At 35.5% G+C, this 25,339-nt stretch overlaps 1 protein-coding gene and 1 long non-coding RNA gene across 3 annotated transcripts; one reads left to right on the forward strand and one right to left on the reverse strand.

The window, feature by feature from the left end:
• Positions 1-5,904: 5,904 nt before the first annotated feature.
• Positions 5,905-7,458, reverse strand: LOC125587798. Of its 2 annotated transcripts, none has more exons than XR_007324174.1 (2): positions 6,377-7,458; positions 5,905-6,266 (listed from the first exon to the last, which is right to left on the reverse strand). It is a non-coding gene; the product is annotated as an uncharacterized LOC125587798 (long non-coding RNA). The 2 variants fall into 2 exon arrangements; XR_007324175.1 differs by having other exon boundaries at positions 5,905-6,299.
• A 14,475-nt stretch (positions 7,459-21,933) lies between these two features.
• Positions 21,934-24,900, forward strand: LOC111206440 (extensin-2-like). The gene has a single exon (XM_048758990.1). The coding sequence runs from the start codon at positions 21,993-21,995 to the stop codon at positions 24,672-24,674; it is 2,682 nt and encodes an 893-aa protein (XP_048614947.1). The 5' UTR covers positions 21,934-21,992; the 3' UTR covers positions 24,675-24,900.
• The last annotated feature ends 439 nt before the right edge of the window (positions 24,901-25,339 follow it).

A 25,339-nucleotide genomic window follows, 5' to 3' on the forward strand; every position in this document is an offset into this window, starting at 1 on the left:
AACATCCACGGCAGACAAAGCTGATGCAAGTAAACCTCTCATCAATCATGCTTAAAATCAATCTACGCTTTTCAATCTCACAAACTAAGAAACAATTTTACCTACATGAATCGGGAAATTAGTGCCCACATTCCCGACATAGAGAAAAAAAGGAGTTGAAGTCCTAACAGTTTTTTCAGTATTAGACTAAACCACAGATTCAAGGCCCAGTTATTTTGAAACTCTAACATTTTAAATCCAAATTTATTATCTTTTTCCATGCACTATTTGATTTATATACAAACAACTACCTAAGTAAACACTAACAAGTTCCATCACCCTCAACTTTGAACATATAAGATATAAAAATATCAACATATGACTTCGTCGTTCATTCTTATATCAAACTCATCAACCTATGTAATATCCAAAGTCCTATCAATCACATTATAGACAAAAAAACAATAAAATCCCGTAAACAAAACTATACAATACACCTATAATGTAGCCGACCCCGCACTTGCGCGGGGACTATGCACCTAGTACGAGAGAATGTTTAAGTTTTTTCACTCTTTAATATTTTTATTTGCATATATTTTGTAAAGAGTCCTACTAAAATTCTAAAATAATACATTAATTAAATATTTATACAATATTTATATATATATTTATAGTATTATAAAAATTAAAATATAATATTATATTAATAATATTATGTATAAATATCAATATATCAAATATAATTACTAATACAACTTAAATATTATTATATTTTTAAAATACTGATTCAGATCCGAATATTTGGATCTAAAAATCAAATATCCGGATCTAAAAATCAAATATCCGGATCTAAAAATCAAGATATCAGATCTGGATTCAATTTTGACGAAACCTAGATTTTACTATCCGGATCCGGGCACTCCGAATATCCTATTTTCGAATTAGATCCGGATCCGATCCGGATCTTGGATAATAAGTCCCATATTAATATATAGTCTCAGTGGTGTCCTCCATGATTTTTTAATCTGTGTGTCATAGGCTAAATTAATATGTTTAAACACAATTAAATTTGATGTTTTAAACCTTATATTTATAAAACTGGCTCAAACCCGAGATGAAAATAGGTACAAGTAAATTTGATCTTCTAAGCTCTATATTTTTAAAACGGGGTCAAAACCAAGGTGAAAATAGGTAAAAGTAAAATAAAAGGAGGGGGGTGGGCGAAACAGAGGACATTGAACTCAGGTAAGGGGTGTCATCCTAAGAGCATGTCCAACGATTCCTTTTACATAAAGTTCTAAAAAAATTTAAATATTAAAATAATAAAATAAAGAGAGAGAGTGTGAGAAAAAATTCTATATATGGTATTTTTAGGAATCGTTCTAAAACTTGTGTTGCTATGTGTCATGGCTTATCATTTACAAACAAAATTTAACTTTAATCAAAAATTTTATTATGTTATAATATTATTATTTAAGGGTTTGTATACCAATTTTTAGAACTCCACGGTTGATGGTGCTCTAAGATCAACCGCATTGAAGAGTCTTAGGGGAGGTTCACACGTAAATCGAAAAAAAAAATTATTATAATAAACAACAGCGAAGATCTCGTCTCGCCACGCTCCTTCCGCATGAACCCGGGTCGTTACTGTTTAACGGGCTTTACGCCACGTGGTAACCCGCTATTGGTCAGTTTATTTTTATTTAAAAAAAAAATCAAAAAAAAAAAATTCAAATTATGAACCCCAACCGGGGGTTCATTAATGCGCTTGCTCTAAGGGGTTCTAACCAAGTAAGCCGCCAAAGCTCACATATTTTTTCCTAAACTTTACTTTTATATTTTAAAGAAGTCTGAGCTGACATTCCTATTAACCACGTGGGTCTGCCTTTGTATAATTTCCATCGCCACTATTGTCGTTGTATATAGAGACTAGGCCTCGAAATTTCAAATATTGGTTGGGTTAATGTATTTTAGGTAGAGGACTAGATGATCCATTTACTTGATTAATTTTTGGTTCAGTCCGGTTCAGATAGTTTCGAGTTAGGTTCGCTTAGTTTCGGGTTGGGTTCAGTTTAGATAATAAAACTAGAAACCAGACAATATCCAGAAAAATTTGGTTCTTATTTTTTCGAGTCCGATTCAGTTATTTCGGGTAGTTCTGGTAATAATTTGATTAAATATCAGATATTTTGGATAAAATATCAAATAATTATGATGGTTCAGATAAAAATCTTGGATATTTCGGATTTCTTTGAATATTTCGAATAAAAATATTCAGATATTTTCAGGTAGTATACTCTGTAATAGTTTAGTTGTCTTCAAATACTTTAGGATAGTTTCAAAGAATTTTTAAAAGAAAAAAATTGCTAAAGTATCACATCATAGTACCACTTTTCATGTTTATACTAACCACTTTTACCCTCACTTTTAAAAAGGGAAAAAAACATTTATAACTCTAGGGTTAACTAATCTAGATTTAGGGTTTAGAGTTGAGCGGTGGGGTAGAGTTTTAGGAATGTGAAATTTAGGATTCTAATAAATATATAAATAAATACTTAAATATATTTTTTAAATAGTTTCAAAAATAATTTTCGATATTCAAAAAGAAATTTTGAAAAAAAAAGTTTTCGAATTTTTTAAAAAAAATTATAAAAAAATCCGAATTTGAAAGATCATAATTTGAAAACATATTGTTTTCAAAATTTATTTAAATAATTATTTATTATTATATAGATATAGAAAACAAGGGTATAAGAGTCTTTTGGCTCTTAATAAAGAATGTATTTTTGAAAATGTTTCCTTATTTGTGGTAAACAATAATGGTACCAAGAAAATGGTAAACATGAAAATTCTCCATTTTAAATTTGTAAATATATATTTAGTTATGTTAATATCTATATATATAAACCACGTGTTAGTGGTCCATTGGTTAAACTCAACCAGGGAAGTCATGGTTCGAATGCCACTAGGAGGTGATTATTTCGAGGGACCTTCGGGTCCAATACGGAGAAGCCTCCTAACGTGTGGCCACTGGTGGGATTTACATAGGGTGATCACCAGCCCTCCTGGATGCCTCGGCGGGCTCCTCGACTAAGCTCTTGTGGACGGTCATTGGCGCTAGTCGGATTCTCTCGAAGCTCCGGATACCAGGGTCATCAATAAAATAATATCTATATATAATTAATATTTTATATATTCAGATACCGTTCAGTTTTCGGTTCGGTTATTTTAGATATAGAAATATATAAACCATTTGGATACTTGAAGGTTTCGGCCTGATTCTGGTTTCAGGTATTTTTGTTTGGTTCTTCGGTTCCGGTTTTTTTCGCTCAGGCCTAATAGAGACAATCAGAGCTGGTCTGAACAGTTAACACCAAACATAAAAGCTTGAACATCCAGTCCAAAATTATAAATTTATTTTCTGGACTCTGGTTACAATAATTCTTTGTAAGATAATGATACTAGTGACGAAAAACAGTGTAGCGATAAAAAGATTGTGTAGAAAGAATGATGATTGGTTGGGCTTCATTTTAAAAGTTCAAGCGTACTTTTATAACATTTCTTCTTGAAGTAATTTTATTTATTTATTTTGTTCAGGTTTTACTTTTTTTAAAAAAAATTAAAACAACTACTAAAATATTTTAAAAGTTGTAGTATTTTATATAGTAAAAAACACATACATGTACATCAATAAAAACTACAAACTAATTCACACAGCATAATTTCTAGATCTACCGTCTAACCAATGATCACATTTCGAATCCGGAAACTATTTGCCCTACAAAACATTTTAAATTTCGCAAACATAATTAATGACCCATATTTGTTTTGGGCTTTTGACTCTCAGATTTACTGGACCGGCACTGATCACAATAACCTCACTATATATATCATAGTACCGTCAATTCGGATTAATCCGCGAATTATTAGTCTGCACCGAGACGGTTTTGATTTTTCGGATTATGGTGGCCTAGTCCGTGGCGGACTGCGGTACTCAAAATTAAAATCCTAATCCAAACCATTTAAAGTTTGCAGATATGCGGATCAATCCTCGGATTATATTTTAATTACAACAAACAATTTCCATGTTCGGTTGATCTTATGAACCATAAGCCATAGCTAAAATTTAATGTCTGATGACCATAAATGAAAAAAATATAACAATTCGAAAACATAAACATGCTAGTTAATAACTCTATTCATAAGCATATGTAGTTACACATACACAAATATACGATTCCCTACATGTTTATTTGTGTGAATAAAGTTAACTTTAAAGAAGATACAAAAAATTATATAAAAGAACTACTTATCAATACCAAATACGAACCATCATTGAATGTAAACTCAGCGAAAAACAAAAGAGACGAAGTGTTGGCGAAAAATAAAGTTGAAGCCTCAAAGTGAAGTCATATAAAACAAAACAATCAAATAAAAAAAGATTCATTTAATTTATAAAACCGCGGTAAAGTCCAAAACCCCCAATTAAGTTTATTTTGGGTACAAGCCCCTAAATTAAAGATTCAACATAAAAACCCCCAACGTTACTTTTCTTAATGAACTAGACCCTCCATTACTTGTCCTGTTTAAAATTTGAAAACCCCCCGTTTAGTTGAAACCTAGCTTTTAATGAAAGCAAAAAAACGACAAGGCTTTCTTCTTCCTTATATCTGAGTCGTGAGATGCCCAAACTGAAATTAGGGTTCTTCAAGTTTTCAAGTTAATATTCGTTCCTCTTCTCCATGGTGATTCGTAATACTTATACCTTGTGAGAGTGTACAAGCAAAAATACAGCTTGGACAATGCCATAGGAAATGAGATGGTGCTAATAAAGCCACGTCAGCTCAACACGTCAGCAAAATTGTGCAACTGTAGTTGATATATAGCTGGAGAAAACAGAAGTTAGATATATCGAAAATTGTTAAGAAAGTTTGTTATATTCTTCATCTCTAGAAAATCACCATTGATTCCTCATCTTTTCTCTAGAGTGTTTCTACATGTATCTCTTGGCTAGTGAGAAGTGGATTGTTGTTTCATGAACATTTAATCCAAATCTATCGGTTACGTTTTACTGTATCAGACAAAAACAGAGAGTGAGTACAAAAACAGAGTACAAGTGAGAACAAGAGAAAGAGAAGTTGGCCGTGAGATGAGTGATAGAACAAGAAGTACAAGAACAAGAAGAAATCAGTCTCAAAAGTGACTGAAGAGAAGAAGAAGATAATGAAACCAGCCATGATGAAACTCTTCTTGCAGCTGAGAACCTGAGAAGAAGGCAGTGTGAGAAGTGGTTTCAGATGGTGATGGAGAGAAGAAGCCCACAAAAGAAGAAAAGCTTGAGGCAATAACAAGAAAGAATTGTTTCCAAGAGGGAGACATGAACAAAGAAGAAGAAAGAAAAGCATGGTGGCGGTCAAAGAAGATCAACAAAGCTATGGGAGTTGCTGCCATATATGGAGAGGATAAACATCAACTGAACAATGGAGCCAAGGAAGCTGGAATCCATGATGAAGGTGAAGAACTAGAGATGTTTAAAGCTGAACATGGATAGAGAAAATCAAGGTGACACTTTAAAGAATCAAAGAGTCCAAGGCTGGAGAAAGCTAAGGTGATGGTTCTAAGAACTAAAAATCAGAAGTTGGTGACTGATAAGAAGCATGAGGATGTGGAGAAGGCATCACTGGAAGTTGAGAATCCAAGAGGTTCTACAATTGATATAGTGTGTTGTAGCTTGTGTTGTGTCTTTGACTATCATTGTGTTTTAAGGTCTATCATTGTAGTTGTAGCTTGTTTTAGGACTATCTTTGTGGTGTAAGTGATGTTTTTAGTTTTTTTTTTTTTTTTGTATCAGCTTTGACAGTGTTTCAAGTGTTGTTTTTTAACTTGTTTTATGTCAAGAATATGATTGTCGTTGTGTTGGAAGAGTTGTTTAATAACATGACATTTAAAACTATTTTTTGCACTTGTCGTTGGAAGAAACTAATAACATAACGCTTTAAAACACATAGCAACAAGCAACAAATTTAACTTAATGTAAATGGTTCAAACTTCAAATGATCACTCGTAGGTTCTTCTTCCTCTTCTTCTCCTCCAATAAGAACTGATCATCAGCTCTTACAACAAAAAGATTTATGCTTTCCAGTTCACTTGAGGCGTTCACCATCTCCACCACATCTGTATCACAACATATATCCTTCCTACTATGATCGACAATTCCAGACGGGGAATAAAAGAACTTATTCATGTTCTCTGGAAAAACACCACCGGTGATCATAGTTTCAAGCATTCTATAAATGAATATGAATTCTTCTGTTTAAAAACTATTATCAATCACATCAAAACACATGATCAAACTAATGTAATCAGAGGATTCCACATATAAATAAACCAAACTTACCTGTCCGTCTTCCAGCGGCTCCCGAATATACTCTTTCACTTTTCGATTTCAAACCCACAGGAACCTTCTTGATTTCAACTTTCTCACCAAACTCAAACTCACCCTCTCTCAAACCCAGTCTCGAATTCTCACAAGAACCAAACGAAACTCAAAGCCCCTCCCTTTCACGAATTAGGGTTCATCATTCTAAGCTCTCGACACTCCGGGAATTTTTACGACAGGAATTAAAGTTGGAATGGTAAACTACATGCATCTAATTAAACATCATGTTGTTTTATTAACAAATCGTGCTGTTTTATGACCATCCCAATACGCAGTGCTCGACTTTAACGGGACAAGTAACAGAGGGTCTAATTCATTAAGAGAGCTGACGTTGGGGGGTTTTTCTGTTGAATCTTTAATTTAGAGGTTTTTACTTAAACGAAACTTAATTGAGGGGTTTTTACGTTAAAAATCCTTTAATTTATAAAACCGTGGTAAAGTCCATAAACTGCATATATCAATCCATCACAAACCGCAAATCGTGGCGGTCTTAATCTGCTAAACCGCTGATATAAATAATACAGTCTTAGACAGCTTATTTACATGTCGGACCGGACTACAATCCGCTGACTTAAGTCCGAATTGACAGCTTTATATATATGCCACCACCATTGATATAATAGCCGCTGCCAGTGTCACAAATATCAACAAGGTCACCACTAACCACTGTCACATAAGTCGTAACTATCGATATCAGTGGAACGTGAACATGATGGTGGTGGCGACAGCGGTTGCAGTGGTAATGGTGGCTGCGGAGATGATATTTATTACCTGTAAACATATATATTTTGGATTCTCCATTTATAATACTACTCATTTTATAAAAATTATGCACAAAAAACTGAAGATTTTTTCCTTCTCTTTTCTTTAGAGTTATAAAGGAACAAGCTGAAGATGTGGTTTTTAGGGAAACATATTTTTCCCTTCATTGAACAAATATCATTGCATATCAGTTTCATGGGGTTTTAAGGTTTTTAGTAATTAAACCCTTCAACTAAAGATTAATCGTAAAACAAACACTCAACTAAAAATCATGTGAAATAAACCCTCAATTTTAATTCTGTTAACATATGTTACCCTCCGTCTAAAAAACCGTGACGGAGGGTGACATACGTTAACGGTTTATAAGTTGAGGGTTTATAATGTTGAAAACTTAGTTGAGAGGTTTTTTTTACGATTTAAATTGAGGGGTTTTGTCACTAAAAGTCAATAAATGGTTTTAAAAATTTATTATCATTTATACATTTGTTTTATATTGATATAAGCCTTTAAAACTAATTTATAAATTTTAATACATTAATTTATTATAAAATTAGTTTATACATCCTAAATTAATAATTTTTAGTAATACTTACAACTTAATATAACTTGAAAATATTAAATTATTTGATATTTGGCAATAGTGATATAAGAAAATTTGTGTGTTTATATCGTCATTGTCAAATATCAAATAATTTAAATTTTCTAAGTTATATTAAGTTGTAAGTAGTGTCGAGGATAATTCATCTATGAAGTCAATCTTTCTATTTAGAGTAGGACGCATTTTTTTCTATTTTCATGATTTCCGTCATCCGGCTAATACTTTCCCCCTATCCTCCCAAAATAATGTATGATTATTTTTATTCTCATTGATTTCCGAACAAATACGTTATATTTTTGTTTTCTTGATCGATAAAATAATATATTTGCTATATTATTCTTAATTTATTGTATTACTTTATGTTTCATTAGAATCACGAAGAATGTTAGATTATTTTATCCTAACAAGTAACAGAAATTGTAAAAACTTATAAAATGGTTGTGAAACCGTATTAATCATATGTAAAAGTATTAAAATATTTATGAAACTTTATAAATCGGTTATAAAGTAATGTATTAAAATTTATAAATTAGTTTTAAAGGCTTATATCAATATAAAACAATATATAAATGATAATAAAGTTTTTAAACCATTTAATAACTTTTAGTGATAAAACCCCTCAATGATTTTTGATTCGTAAAAAAAACCCCTCAACTAAGTTTTCAACATTATAAACCCTCAACTTATAAACCGTTAATGTATGTTACCATCCGTCACGGTTTTTTAGAGGGAGGGTAACATATGTTAGCGGAATTAAAGTTGAGGGTTTATTTCACATGATTTTTAGTTGGGTTTTTTTTTTACGATTCATCTTTAGTTGAGGAGTTTAATTACTAAAAACCCCAGTTTCAAAAAGAAAAATATATATCATTGCATATAAATATTTAGCAAGAATTTTCTCCAAGACAATAGGCTACTTTCATAAAAAGTTAGTTGTGTCTACTTGATTCGTTCTTTTCATGAATGTTTAGACAAAGAACTAGGGTTTTGAATAAACTTCACTATTTTGGATAACCTTTACAATGTGACATTACACTTTGTTTATATAAAGATAAGGAACAATCTAGAGGAGCAATCTGCTCCTTGAACGTCACAACTATAAAGTGGAGTGGTCCTCAGTGACAGACTGTAAAGCGCTGAAGCTGTTACGGAGGTGAGGCACTCCAACGTCTCTTACGTGTACCAAAGGTACACTCCATCGTCTCTTACGTGTACCAAAGGTATCTCACACTTTGTCTTTACTTGTGTTGTGGCTGATCTTGTAATAGAATTTCATATTGGACTCTTGATATCAGGATGGGGAGGTGGTGATGTTGGGCCTGTGTGTGAAGTTGATGTTGGGCCTTTGTGTGAAGTTGATGTTGGGCTTACATCCCCCCTCAAATACGGGGTAGATGACTCACCTACACCGAGTTTGCGCCTGAGTTCAATGAACGGTCCCATTCCCAGTGGTTTTGTGAAAACGTCGGCAAGCTGATCTCTGGCCGGAATGTGTTGAGTTTCGATTAGACCAAGAGCCACTTGTTCCCGTATGTAGTGAAAGTCCGTGTCGAAGTGTTTGGAGCAGTTGTGTAAGGCTGGCTTTGCACTGAGGTAGACAGCACATAGATAGTCAGAGTGGAGGAGAGTTGGTCGGTATTTTGGAATTTTGAGATCACGGAATAGAGATGAGAGCCATGCAAGTTCTTGCGGTGCTGCGGTGAGGGCTATGTACTCCGTAGACGATTTAGCGACTGTCTGTTGTCTTTTGGCGGACTAGGAGATCAGATTTTCTCCGACTAGAGTGCAGAAGCCTGTTGTGGATCGTCGAGTTTCCTTACAACCTGCCCAGTCGCTATCGCTGTAAGCTTTTAAAGCCATCTCAGTGTTCTTCTTTATGCAGAGACCCATGTTGATTGTGCGTTTTATATAACGCAAAGTTAGTTTCAAGAGGCCAAAATCCGACATTGTCGGGGAGTGCATCCGATGCCAGACAAAGTTGACGGCGTATTGGATGTCTGGCCTGGTTATTGTCAAGTATTGAAGCTTTCCGGCGAGGCTCCTGAAGTATGTTGCCTCTGGAAAGGGGCTTGTGTCTAGGTTGTCCTGTCTCTATGGTAGAGGAGTCGGCATCAGATTGGACTTTGACAGTGCTGCTTGATGGAGGATGTCTTCTACATAGGCTCTTTGGTGAAGGAATAGAAATTCATGGTGAGCTTCTATTTTAATTCCCAGGAAATAGCGAGGTGGTCCCATATCCTTCATCGCAAACCTTCTGTTAATTACTTCAAGAAGGTTATTTGTCAGACTCTCATCACTCCCTATCAATAGTATGTCATCGACATATAGTAGTAACACCATTGATTGATTCTGTTTGTGGTAGGTGAAGAGAGACGGATCAGATTTTCTGCAGGTGAAGCCATGTTCAATCAAGAAGCTACATAACATGTTGAACCATTCGTGAGAAAACAGACATAGCGACGTCTTTCTGGATCAACAAAACCGGGGGGGGGGGAGTTCATGAACACATGTTCATCAAGTTCTCCATGGAGGAAGGCGTTGGAAACGTCCAACTGTCTGATCTTTCATCCTTTGGAGACTGCAACATCGAGAACCAATCTGATTGTAGCGGTGCAGACCACCAGACTGTATGTTTCCAGGTAGTCCAATCCTTCTTGATCGTACCCTTTTGCAACCAGTCTTGATTTTAGCTTTCTTACTGTGCCATTCGGATTGTATTTGACTTTGTGTAACCATCTGCAGCCTAGGAAATTTTCATTTTCTGGAGGAGGAACCAACGTCCAAGTGTAGAGCATGTGGATGTTTGTCATTTCCTCAGATACTGATGCATTCCATCCAGGGTGCTGAAGTGCTGCAGTGATGGTCTTTGGCTCTTGTATGTCGTAGCGAGAATCTAGGAGTATATACCTTGCATTAGGTTTGTGTATTCCCGCCTTCGTTCTTGTAGTCATAGGATGGACATCGTTTTCTTGTACTGGTGCAAAGACTTTATTAGCCTGATCGTTCTGTTGTTGTAGAGGATCATCAATGTCCACAGGCTCTTGTTGTTGATGGCCTCTGCAGCGGGTGGTGGTTGAGGTTGTGGAGAACTGGGAGGGATCAGAGCTCTGAAAATCTGTTCCTGATGATGAAGTACAGTTTTTGAGACTCTTGTTTGCCATGCTTTTAGTAATGGCGACTCATACTTCGGCACTAATGGCTTGTATTGTTCTTTTAAGGGTAGTATTTTTTCATCAAAGACATCGTGCCTGGAGATGTAAACTTTTCCAGTTGGAGGGAATAGGCAACGATAGCCCTTGTGCTGATTGCTGTAGCCAAGGAAGACGCATTTAAGGGATCGAGGTTCAAGTTTGTGTATGGTCTCAGGTAAGGGTAACACGCGCTTTCAAAGGTTTTGAGCATTGTGTAGTCTGGTTTGTTGTTGAGAAGCATTTCATGCGGACTCTTTCCGTGCAGGGCACTGGAGGGGAGCATGTTTGCTATGTAATTAGCGGTGTTGAATGATTCAACCCAGTATTGCAAGGGAACATGGCTGTGGAACAACATCGATAGTCCCAGCTCAACAAGATGCATGTGTTTCCTTTCAGCTGCCCCGTTCTACTGCGGCGTGTGAGGACAACTGATCAGATGCCTGATTCCTTGCTGACTGAAGTGACTGGTGAGTGCTTTGTTTACAAATTCAGCGCCACCATCACTTTGAAAGGTTTTGATTTTGCTTGTCAGTTGATTTTCCACCATTTTTTGAAATGCAAGGAACACAAGATAAAATTCATACTTGTGGCGCAGAGGATAAAACCAACTATATCTCGAGAACTCATCCACAAAAACTGCGTAGTATTTAAACCCTTGGTTTGATACAACTGGTGAGGGTCCCCAAAGATCACAGTGAATCCGATCTAGGGGATGAGAAACTACAGAACTAAAAGAAAAAAAATTGAAGTCTTGAACTCTTCCCCATCTCGAGGTATTTCTTCTCTTATTTATCGTTATCTCCTTGCTTTTTTGAAGTTGTTCGAGGATCCTGAAGTTAGAGTGTCCTAAGCGGTGATGCCACATATTTTCTGATACAGCTTGCTTTCTGTTGGTGTAGAACGCCGCTGCTCCAGGAACATCCAACATGTAAAGGCCCTTACACCTTTTTCCCTTGGTTACCACCTTCTGAGTGGTTAGATCAATCACACAAACTTGCTTAGCATCAAAGAATACCCCACACAGGTAGTCATCACAGAGTTTTGATACTGATAGGAGAGATTTTTTTTTTATTTCAGGACATACTAGGACCTCAGAGATGGGTATGTTACCTGAGTGTGATGCAAGGGTTGTCGAACCTACGTGTGTGATTGGAAGGAAGGTGCCATCAGCTACCATGATTGTGTCGTTTCCATCATACTGTGTGACTGATTGAAGACCGTTGGTTGTAGCTGTCACATGTGTTGTGGCGCCGGAATCAGGGTACCACTCTTTTCCATTAGCATCAAACTCTTGAAATGAACTGAAGACCTGAACTGCATTTGCGCTTTGATAGTTGTTATCAAAGCGGTTGTAGCATTTCAAGGCAGTGTGACCAACTCTTCCATAGATTTAGCGGGTTGGGCGCACTCCATTGTTGTTAAAGGGGCTATGGTGCTGAGTGAAGCCTCGACCTCGTGTGTTGTAGCCACCTCTTCCGCGGTTGGGTTGGAAGCCACGACCTCTACCACGCTGATTCTGTCCAAACGGTTGAGTTTGTTGATAAGTATTGAATCAGCATGTGGTGTGACAGTATGGACTTCTTCATAGGACTGAAGCTTTGAGTCATAGCCTTGAACTTCTGACACTACATCATTGAAGGTGGGTGGCGGAAACTTGGTGAGGGAGCTTTGTATTACAGTCATAATAGGGTCATATTCTCAACTGAGGCCATTTAGGAATCTAAAGATTTTCATAGATTCATCAATGGGTTTTCCCATGGCACTCAACGCATCGCAAATGGTCTTGAAATCTCTGCAGTAGCTGACAAAGTTTTGTCTTTCTTTGTCAGCAGCTGGAGGCTTCGACGAAGAGAGGACTCTCTAGCTAGCAAGCTTTTGTTGAAGTGTTCAGCGAGGGAGATCCAGACTTCACACGACGTCTGGAGGGTGTAGACCGTACCTAGAACTTCTTTAGACAAGGTACCAAACATCCAAGAGTGCATTAATTGGTCCGTGCAGAACCAGTAATCATATTGGGGGTTTGGTTGTTCCGGAGGAACTTCGTTGACCACGACGGTGCAGGTTGGAGCAGGAGGGAAGGTTCCTCCATTGACAAAAGCAAGCAGCTTCTGGCTGGAGAGCAAGGACTCAAACTGTATCTTCCATAGCAAGTAATTGCTGTCGGTCAACTTCAAGGTAACTGAACTTAGGATATGGGTATTACTGGGGAAGGGATAGGGGTTGAGTGGATCGTCCATTGTTGATACATGTTAAGGCTACAATAGCTCTGATACCATATGAATGTTTAGACAAAGAACTAGAGTTTTGAATAAACTTCACTACTTTGGATAACATTTACAATGTGACATTACACTTGTTTATATACAGGTAAGGAACAATCTAGAAGAGCAATCTGCTCCTTGAACGTCACAGCTGTAAAGTGGAGTGGTCCTCAGTGACAGACTGTAAAGCGCTGAAGTTGTTACGAAAATAATGGATTCCAACGTCTCTTGCGTGTACCAAAGGTATCTCACACTTTGTCTTTGCTTGTGTTGTGGCTGATCTTGTAATGGGCTTTCGTATTGGACTCTTGATATCAGGATGGGGAGGTGGTGATGTTGGGCCTGTGTGTGAAGTTGATGTATGGCTTACATTTTTAGATTATAAAAAAATTCATATATGTAAACAAGTTTTGAATTCATGAGACTACCTTTCAAAACTTGTTCTTCTTTCTTCTATAGCATATGATTCTTCATTTCTTCCATGTTCTTACTTTCATGCTCCTTGTGGATGACAAAGCAGAAGATCTAGCATATCTATATTACTAAAATTAAAAACTAAAATATAATTAACCTTATTTTTAACAGATTTATTACTTTTTTTTCACTTATCTTAGCTACTTTATTAGTTGCTCTTTCCCAAATACTTTGACAGTATTTATTTTAGATCTTTACATTTCTTTTTCACACTTCTTAATTAGTTCATTAATTGCTTTTACCATAATAGTTATACATAATTTATTTTACATGTTAACCATAATAAATTCACATGTTTGAATGATTTTTTTCTATCCGTAAAAAGAATTCAAACCAAATAACAAAGAATTTTTTGGGTATTCAGGTATCTGTTCGGGTATGGATCGGTTCTTTCGAATATTGAGTTTTTTGGGTTTTCAAATTAGGTTACGTTCAAGTATTATAAATTTCCGGCTGGGGTACAAGTCAGATCCTTCCAGATCCGTGTGGGTTCGGTTCTAATGTATAAAAATATAAAAATGAACAAAAAACCTATGTATTTAAAAATTTCAATAAACAATTTATAAAAAAGAAATATGTGCCGCCGCGCGGATCAAGCTCTAGTTTATTATTACAACTGACCATAAGGTAGTAGGAAAATTCCAGTGCCGGCTTTGGGGTGGTACTGGAGGTGAGGTGCAAGAACACTGGGTCCTCATATTTTCATTAATATTTTTTTACTAATTTAGTGTCTTCATTTTTGAAATTGTTTTAAATTAAGGGTCCAATTTTTTAAATTATTCACTAACATAGGTAAACAAAATTTTGTATAGCACAGGGGCCAAATACTGTTTAAGCCGGGCCTGGAAAATTCAATAGTTAGTTGAAAGTGCCGATCAATTTCAACACGGGATTAGAAGCTCGCTTATACAAATAAATTAGGCTAGGCAGGAAGAAAATACCGATCGCAATAGCAATCTCAGACTCGCAAGGCTTGGCTCATTAACTACATAGTTTGGGTTTAGGGCAAAGTGCATAGTTAAGGGAATCGTGTGAAGCATAACAAAACCGATACAGTTTTTTTTTTTGAGCAACCTAAACCGATACAGTTAAAACCCCTTTTTCAGCTTAAAATGATATTTTAGATTTATTAGATGAAAGCCAGTTAAAAAAATGATATTAGATGTCCGAACCATAAATATTTTAGAGAAATAGCCTAAATAGCTTCAAAACATGTTTTTATTCTCAAAGTCTACAAAGGTCAAAGTGATCAAATTAGATTTTACTAAATGGGTATGGGTATATGACAATTATGTACCTTTAGGAAAACTTTTAAAACTCTTATAATCATATAAAAGTAAATAAATATTTCAAAATTAAAAAAAATATTTTTTTTTCAAAAGTCTTTTGAAATAGTTTTTTCATTTTTTTATTTCAAAAACATTTAGAAAAAAAGACGAAGACTTTTCTGAATGCGCATGATATATTCTTCAATTTAAGTTATATGCATATTTAAGAAAGCATTACTAAATATGTATAATATATTTAGGATTATATTGATAAATATGTATAATATCTACATAAAATTTAGGAAAATTTTCATAAATCTGTATTTAAAAATGGGCTTTTTGCAAAATTGACCTAAAACACAAAGTCAAACACAAAACTAACCTCTTTTTTTTTGGAAATTAGTTTTTCCCTATTCACCCATAAGTTCATATAATTCACGAAAATGCCATCAAATTTTTATTTTATTTTTTGAAAATGACATTTTTACTCTCTCACCCTCATCAGCTTCAAGTAATTATAAGATTGTCATTGTCATCAATACCCCAACCACCATGAACAACCAATTTGAAGCTCTTAATGCTCTCAAAATCGATTTATCCTTCTTCTTTCTCCATTCTTATGAACTAAACACAACATCTCTCTCAATTTCTCTCCACATTCAGCTAAAAAAACCCAAGATTTTGATTCTACATTTTTTATGGTTCATAGAGTCATAGAAGCTAACGATTCTGGGTGGGTCACTTTCGTTTGAGATTCTGTGTGCTTGGAGAAGCATTATGTGTGCTAAGGAAGTTATCTCACCAATTGAAGGTATGAAATCGAGTTTTTTTCCAGATCTGTTCGTCCAGACAACTTCCCAGGTAAGTCGTCTGGCTGTAGACGACTTACCTGGAAGTCGTCTGGTCAATGTAGAGGTTATTTTTGCAATTGACTTTGAAATCTGTTTTCTGAGACGACTGAAATATAAGTCGTCTGCTTTTGTTTGGTTACAAAAAAATCTCCAAAGAACCTAGAAGACTTACATGTAAGTCGTCATAGGTTAGTTTTGCATTTGACTGGATTTTGTCGGAATTTTGACTTTCCTGGACGACTTATTTTTCAGTCGTCTGGTAGAAAATTGAAATATCAATATTTTATTAAAACCCGACGACTTACATGTCGTCGTAAGTTAGTTTTGCCATTGAAAAAAAAACTTCAATATTTAATTATACCCAGACAACTTACAATTCAGTCGTCCGCCCAACGACTTACATGTAAGTCGTCCAGAATTTTATTTCGAGATTCTGGTCAAACCTCGTAAATCCTGAACGATTTACATGTAAGTCGTCGGACGGACGACTGAATTGTAAGTCGTCTATGTATAATTAAATATTGAAGTTTTATTTTTCAATTGCAAAACTAACATATGACGACTTAATTGTAAGTCGTCGAGTTTTAATAAAATATTGATATTTCAATTTTTCACGAGACGACTGAAATGTAAGTCGTCCAAGAAAGTCAAACTTCTGAAATAATTCAGTCAAATGCAAAACTAACCTATGACGACTGAAATGTAAGTCGTCTAGCTTTTTTGGAGTTTTCTTTTAACCAAACAAAAGTAGACGACTTATTTTCCAGTCGTCTCAGATAACAGATTTCAAAGTCAATTGCAAAAATAACCTCTGCGTTGACCAGACGACTTATATTTTAGTCGTCTGGAAGACTTAGATTGAAGTCGTCCGCGTCGATCTTTAATAAACTTTCGTTTTCTTTGTTCTATGTTTGCTAATGTGTTTTATTTTGACTTTTTCAGATGATGCGTCAGTCACATGCAGTGTATGGAGAATGATTGTTGAAAGATGAATGTTGGAATTTTGTGGTTGATCATTTCAAAGGAGCGAGAATGTTATTTTTGAGTGAAGGTTCGACACATGCTGATCTTGTTGCAATGGCTCAAGAAGATTATAACCTGGACATGAACATAGAGTTTGTGGAGTTAACCTACTCATTACAACAGATGGCTCCAGACCTTCCTCCTATTCATGTTACAAGTGATAGACAAGTTCGGAACTTGCTCGAGATAACTAAAATGCATGAAGTACGTCTGTCTGTAGACGACTTACATGGAAGTCTTCTGGTCAATGCAGAGACTTACATGGAAGTAGTCTCGAATTGTTATATGCTTTGACTAGTTACTATTGTTTGTTTCCATCTCTTAAGTATTATTGTTACATACACTAATGATAATTATTGTTATGAGTTGGAAGAAAAGTTAAAATGCTTCTTAAAATGTTGTATCAATAGCTACCAACATTCTTGTTTATTAAGATGAGAAGAAGACAATTGGAGTTTATTATTGCATACGGGAGATCCAAAGATAAGAGAAAGGCTATTGAAGTCTATTATTTCATTGATTTGTAAATGTGTAAGCACATTGTTAGCACATGTATTACATCTTGGGAAACATTATTACTGATTTTACAAAAAATTCACAACTAAAAGAGTAGACATGCAAATCACAAAACAGACCACAAACAAAACTATTATAGATCATTCCTCTACAAAGACAAGCATGAACTCCACTTGATATGGAAGAAGACTTCGTCAGAAGACTTCCAGGAATCGTCTGGAAGATTTCCTGGAAGTCGTCTATCGCATTATATTTTAGACGACTAACAGGTAAGTCGTCCCAGAAGTCTTCCAGATCTGAAAAACCTGCATATCAAATCCAGATCTGAAAAACATGCATATCAAAAAACGTTCAAATGGCTTAAAAACAGGAAAAATGAGTGGAAGATTAGATAAATCTACTTTTATAGAACACACAAAAATACATATCTAAAATTAATAGATCTACCTTTAAATGAGTGGAAGATGAGAACCATCTGATTAAAAACCTGCAAAAAAAAAAGACATATTAGTGAGAAAGACATGATACAAAACTGAAAAATTCATATAAAGTTTGGTGTTTTCAAGTCAAAGAGGTTAGAGTGAGTTTGGAGATTTTTAGTTTGGGAAAAAAATAAGACCTTTATACAACAGGAAGCTACCAAATGAAGAAAAATCAGACATAATAACTTAACAAAATGCTCAGATCTGTTATGAAAGGGAGACTTCGTCAGAAGACTTCCAAGAAGTCCAGACGACTTCCAGGAAGTCGTCTGAAAGACTTCCTAGAAGTCGTCTGGAAGACTTCCTGGAAGTCGTTTGGAAGACTTCCTGGAAGTCGTCTGGAAAACTTCCTGGAAGTCGTCTGGAAAACTTCCTGGAAGTCGTCTAGCGCATTATATTTTAGACGACTAACAGGTAAGTCGTCCCAGAAGTCTTCCAGATTTGAAAAACCTGCATATCCAAATCCAGATCTGAAAAACCTGCATATCCAAAAATGTTCAAATGGCTTAAAAACAGAGAAAATGAGTGGAAGATTAGATAAATCTACCTTTATAGAACACACAAAAATACATATCTAAAATTGATAGATCTACCTTTAAATGAGTGGAAGATGAGAATCATGTGATGAAAAACCTGCAAAAACAAGATAAATTAGTGAGAAAGACATGAGACAAAAACAATAAATTGATATAAAGCTTAGTGTTTATAAGTTCAAAGAGATTAGAAAAAGGTTGAAGAGTTTTAGAATGATGAACATTACATTTTTGTTGCAGCCATTTAAGAGAATGAGAGAGAATGTGTAAATTTTTATTTATATAGGGAGACAAAAAATCCAATTAGGTTAAAATATTTTTGATTCAGACGACTTCCTAGACGACTTACTTGTAAGTCGCCCAGAAGACTTTAATATTTTTAGCGGGAAATTAAATTTTTTTAGCGGGAAACTAAAATAGAAAACTTTCCAAACGACTTACAAGTAAGTCGTCTAGTTTAAATTATTTAAGCGGGAAAATAATATTTTAAAAAATTTTAGGCAGGTCCAGCTAAAATTATTCACCAGACGACTTCCATGGAAGTCGTCTAGACCCTAAACATAACCTCTAAACTTAATTAACTAATTAAACACTTCATAAAATCAAATTAAACTTCAAAAGTGTTTACTATACACAAAAATAAACACTTACACGTAAAAATTTATTTTTTTAAAAAAACATTCAAACTTTCCAAAATCTAACCCTAAAAATACATACAATACTACAACATATGTTGCCAAACCCTAAACCAAAGAATACCATGATTCACTACCTACACTCATCTATGTTGAAAACAATTCAGTTTTGTTATATTTTAATTTATATCATTTAAAACTGTTTATAATTACATGATTTTAATTTTTCGCTTATCAAAATATTTTTTTAAAATTTTATAAATTATTTTTAAGATCAGCTACACCAGAAGACTTACTTGAAAGTCGCCTAGAAGACTTCTAGCATCTCAGACGACTCAGACGACTTACTGGGGCTATATTCGTAAAAATGACTTCTGTTTTTTTGTTTAGTCGCAAGGAGCTGGCTGTATTTTCACAAGGCTATTAGGTTAATTTTGCATTTGATTCAAGTTTGGGTATATGTTTGTATTTAAAATCAAGTTGTGAGTCATATTTGGCAAATTTCTCTTTAAAAATACACTCTTAAATGTGTATTCACGAAGCCTTTATGAATATATATTTATAAATACCTAATCGAATTTGAATTTTATATATATATATATATATATTAAGATATTATTGAATATGTATAACATATTCATAGAGTTTGAGGACGATCTTCCTTAATTTGATATAAAGATATTATATATATTCAGAAATATCTACATAAATTTTAAAAAGTTGTTATATATTCAACAATGTTTTCCTAAATATGCATATAAGTCAAATTTAGAAAGATGTCTTACTATTTAGGACGACCTTGCTAAATTTACATTCAAGAAGATATCATAAACATTCATAAAAGTCTTTCTAAACTTTTTTTTAGGAAAAATAGTTTTATAGAAAAAAATTTAAAAAAATTAAGGAAAATTTTTTTTGAACATTATATATTTTTTCAATTTTTTTAATATCATTAATTTTATATATTCAATAGTTTTCTAGCCGCAAGAACATTATATACTAGTATATCGCCTGTGCTGCGCACAGGTTAATTTATTGTTTTAAATTTTTATCATTTTTATAATGTTCAGTCAGAATAAATTATTATTAATATTAGATGAACAGTGTTATATATTAGAGATTCTGGTCCAGAAACAAAACAATTGAAACTTGAAAGGATAAAACAAATGTCACTATAAAATGGATACATGTTTGCAAAACTTTTTAAAATACCAAAATATAAATATAGTTAAAATACTTTATTCAATCCATTAATTTTGTTCAATGATTTTATAACTACAAATAATTTAATTTAATTTAATTTAAATTTAAATACGATGAATCTAATAAATTTGATATTTGTTTTTTATAGTTAAAATAATTGTTGCATTGATATTTTATGTTATTTTACTAAAGTGTTTTAAACAAACACACATCTGAAACTAACCCACATTACATATTTTGATGCTTTATTAAATTTATATGATTACATTTTAGATCTTTAGTTTGCTTTTTATGAAATTATAATGAATTGTCTAGCAATAATTAAGTAAAATAGATTTACCTTTCAGAAATGCAGGTTCCGTAACATCCAACAATAGTTTTAGGGTCGAAAACAATTGCAGTAGTGAATGCTGAAAAATAATTGACTCAACAAAGGAAATATTAATGAATAAATCAAAGAAAAATAGTAAAGAGTAGAAAACATGCAAAACCTTCTTTGTGAGGAGAAAACTTGATGCTTGTCTCTTTCACAGGAATAATTTTGATTATGCTCCATCTCATATCTCCAAACCATAACCTACAGTGCATGTAAATCAATAGATAGAAGAAGTTTCTAAGTTATACACTGCAGTGATCTAAAATTGAAATCTCTTCAAAAAATACCATACCAGTATCAATTTCTTCCCATAATTCTACTGTATTTATCGACTGAGCATTGATTCAGGTGATGAATAAATAAAATTTCAGTTGTCACAGAAAAAAAGAAGAAAGAAGACAGGAAGAAACCCGTTCAATTCAAATGAACCTAATACTCAAACGTCTAGAAAGCAACCGTCTTTTGTCGTTCACATGGATGCAGATCACCCGGTTTGGTTTACAGAGTCAGTATAAGTTTGTATTATTGATGACAAAAAAAAAAAAATTCAAACGAACCTAATACTCAATCTCTCTTTTTGGCAAACGAACCTAATACTCAATCTCTCATTTCTCTCATTTTCAGCAAGTAAAGAAAGAATGAACAATCTGTTGCATAGAAGATTGAAAGAGAAAAAAAAAACACAAAAAGTAAATTAGTAGATCAAAATTATATATAAGAAAAAAACAGTTTGAAAATAGTGGTCCACTGATTTTGAAAGTGGATGGAATATTATGAGAAAATATAGACAACATGTGCTTAAAATTAGGGACTGAAGATTAATTTTCTCAGTTAATTGTTTTTTAATTTTTTAAAACATTTTCCACATGTTAAATTTTTATTTGTTGAGTGACTTGTGCTTTAGTATATAAGGGATGTTTCTAAACGCAACCGGACAGCGTAGTACCAATCAATCAGCTAAGTTACCGAACAACGGTGGTTACTTTTAGTATCAATCATAGAGCATCGAATATCTTAAATTGGTTCCAAGTTTGAAAAGTTCAACTAGCTTCCCCAACCAAAATGAATAAAAGAAAAAGGAAAAAATCATTAAAGAAGAATAAGAAACAAATTAATTGGGTCGTTGACAAAATAATTGAACAATGATATGCATCTTTCTTCACGAACTTGAAAGAATAAAAATAACAAGCTGCTCGTTGACATTGGATGCACGTTCTTGCACGTTTCACGATAGTTTGGCGCAGACATGCTTCCACGATTACTGGGATGCAAGCTAAACAAATAGAAAAAATGGTAAAACCCCAGAACCTATATAAAGGCATGCACACAATTAATGTAGAACCATAAAAACAAAAACAAAAACCAACGCAGTGAAGTGTTGGAGAAGCAATCAAACTACGAATGACATCTTCTCCCGGGATGGGGCGTTCAGCCCATCTCGTTTACGCTCTTGGTTTTGTAATCATGGCAACAATGGTTGCTGCTTCTTATGAGCCCTACACTTATAGCTCTCCACCACCACCAATGTACAATTCTCCTGCACCGAAAGTTGACTACAAGTCTCCACCACCTCCTTACGTATACAGTTCTCCTCCACCTCCACCAATGTATTCGCCATCTCCTAAAGTGGATTATAAATCCCCACCACCTCCTTACGTCTACAGCTCACCACCACCGCCATACTATTCACCTTCTCCAAAGGTGGATTACAAATCTCCACCACCTCCTTACGTGTATAGCTCGCCACCACCACCATATTACTCACCTTCTCCAAAGGTGGACTACAAATCTCCACCACCTCCTTATGTCTACAGCTCCCCACCACCACCACCATACATATACGGTTCTCCACCCCCACCACCATACTACTCACCTTCTCCTAAGGTAGACTACAAGTCTCCACCACCTCCTTACGTCTATAGCTCTCCACCACCGCCCCCTTACGTTTACAACTCACCACCACCACCCCCGTACTACTCACCCTCTCCTAAAGTCGATTACAAATCTCCTCCACCACCTTACGTCTACACTTCTCCACCACCACCATACAACTCACCTTCTCCAAAGATTGATTACAAATCTCCACCCCCACCGTATGTTTACTACTCCCCACCACCACCATACTACTCGCCTTCACCTAGACCCATATACAAATCGCCACCCCCACCATACGTCTACAGCTCCCCACCACCACCTTATTACTCTCCTTCACCCAAACCATCATACAAGTCTCCACCACCTCCGTACGTATACAGCTCTCCACCACCACCATACTACTCTCCTCCTAAACCCGCATACAAATCGCCACCACCACCATATGTCTACAGCTCTCCACCACCACCATACTACTCGCCTTCACCTAAACCAGCATACAAATCTCCACCACCACCATATATCTACAGCTCTCCCCCACCACCATACTACTCGCCTTCACCCAAGACCGTATACAAATCCCCACCACCGCCATACGTCTACAGCTCCCCACCCCCACCTTACTATTCTCCATCACCTAAACATGTATACAAATCTCCACCACCTCCGTATGTCTACAGCTCTCCGCCCCCACCATACTACTCTCCTTCTCCTAAGCCCGCGTACAAATCTCCTCCACCACCATATATCTATAGTTCTCCACCACCACCATACTATTCTCCTTCCCCTAAGCCCGCATACAAATCACCACCACCTCCGTATGCCTACAGCTCTCCGCCCCCACCATACTACTCTCCTTCTCCTAAGCCCGCTTACAAATCTCCTCCACCACCATATGTCTATAGTTCTCCTCCACCACCATACTATTCTCCTTCCCCTAAGCCAGCATACAAATCACCACCACCGCCATATGTGTACAGTTCTCCCCCACCACCATATTACTCGCCTTCTCCCAAGCCCGCTTACAAATCTCCACCACCACCATATGTATACAGCTCCCCACCTCCACCTTATTACTCTCCTTCACCAAAACCTGTATACAAATCACCACCACCACCATATGTTTACAACTCTCCACCACCACCATACTATTCACCATCACCTAAGGTGGTATACAAATCTCCACCACACCCACATGTTTGTGTTTGTCCACCTCCTCCTCCATGTTACTCTCCTTCTCCAAAGATTGAGTACAAATCTCCCCCAACACCATATGTTTACCATTCTCCACCTCCCCCACCTTATTACTCGCCTTCACCTAAACATGCATACAAATCCCCACCACCACCGTACGTCTACAGTTCCCCACCACCACCGTACTACTCCCCTACTCCTAAGCATGCATACAAATCTCCTCCACCACCATACGTTTACAGCTCCCCACCACCACCATACTACTCACCTTCCCCTAAGCCCACATACAAATCTCCTCCACCACCGTATGTCTATAGCTCTCCACCCCCACCACCGTATTACTCCCCTTCTCCAAAGGTTGAATACAAATCTCCTCCACCACCATATGTTTACAGCTCTCCACCTCCACCACAGTATTACTCTCCTTCTCCAAAGGTTGAGTACAAATCTCCTCCACCACCATATGTCTACAGCTCTCCTCCCCCCCCACCGTATTATTCTCCTTCCCCAAAGGTTGAATACAAATTTCCTCCACCACCATATGTCTACAGCTCTCCACCCCCACCACCATATTATTCTCCTTCTCCAAAGGTTGAGTACAAATCTCCTCCACCACCATATGTCTACAGCTCTCCACCTCCACCACAGTATTACTCTCCTTCTCCAAAGGTTGAGTACAAATCTCCTCCACCACCATATGTCTACAGCTCCCCACCTCCACCACCATATTACTCTCCTTCTCCAAAGGTTGAGTACAAATCTCCTCCACCACCATATGTCTACAACTCTCCACCTCCACCACCATATTACTCTCCTTCTCCAAAGGTTGAGTACAAATCTCCTCCACCACCTTATGTCTACAGTTCACCACCTCCACCATCGTATTACTCTCCATCACCAAAGGTTGACTACAAATCGCCACCACCACCATATGTCTACACATCTCCACCACCACCAGCATACTCTCCATCTCCAAAGGCCGAATACAAATCTCCTCCTCCACCTTCGTATTATTAAACTCCTTCTATATAATTCATAAATAAGATACCAAGTCTCATGTGATGTTTTGTCTTTTTATTTTTCTTGTGCTAGTCCTTTTTAATTTTCAAGGTTGGAATGGATTCTTTGGCTATTGAAATTTCATTTAAATACATGTTTCCATTGTCTTTTATATTTGTTATGTGGTTGCCTTTAATCCATATGTAAGTTTGTTGCAGTTCTATGCATCATGTTCTCGACCTTATTGTTTGGGCCAGTATTATTATGCTATCCAGATTGCCTATAATTTTTCCTGATAAATAAAGCTACTCTGATAATTCAAAATTTCTCATAGTTATGATGTGGTTTCTATTACTTTCAATTAAATGAAAAGAACGGACCATCAATTTCTTCTTCTTTTTTATCAAAATTATACTCACATTATCTGTTGACTAACCACGTCGTTAAATTGGCTTTAACAATGAAATTTGATATTTATTCTGTGTTTGGATGAAAGTATGGTTGTATCAAGTTACAGTTAAACGTCAAATACATTTGAAGAGAACATTTGAAGAAAAAAATATGGCTTTATCGATTTGAATAGGAGATTAAGTCGATTATATTAGAGATTTATATCAGGATGTTTCAATGTGTGTTAATGAGATCTTAGTGGTTTATTAAACACATGTATAAATTACATGACC

Source organism: Brassica napus, chromosome C5, assembly GCF_020379485.1.
Source record: "Brassica napus cultivar Da-Ae chromosome C5, Da-Ae, whole genome shotgun sequence".
Classification (NCBI taxonomy): domain Eukaryota; kingdom Viridiplantae; phylum Streptophyta; class Magnoliopsida; order Brassicales; family Brassicaceae; genus Brassica; species Brassica napus.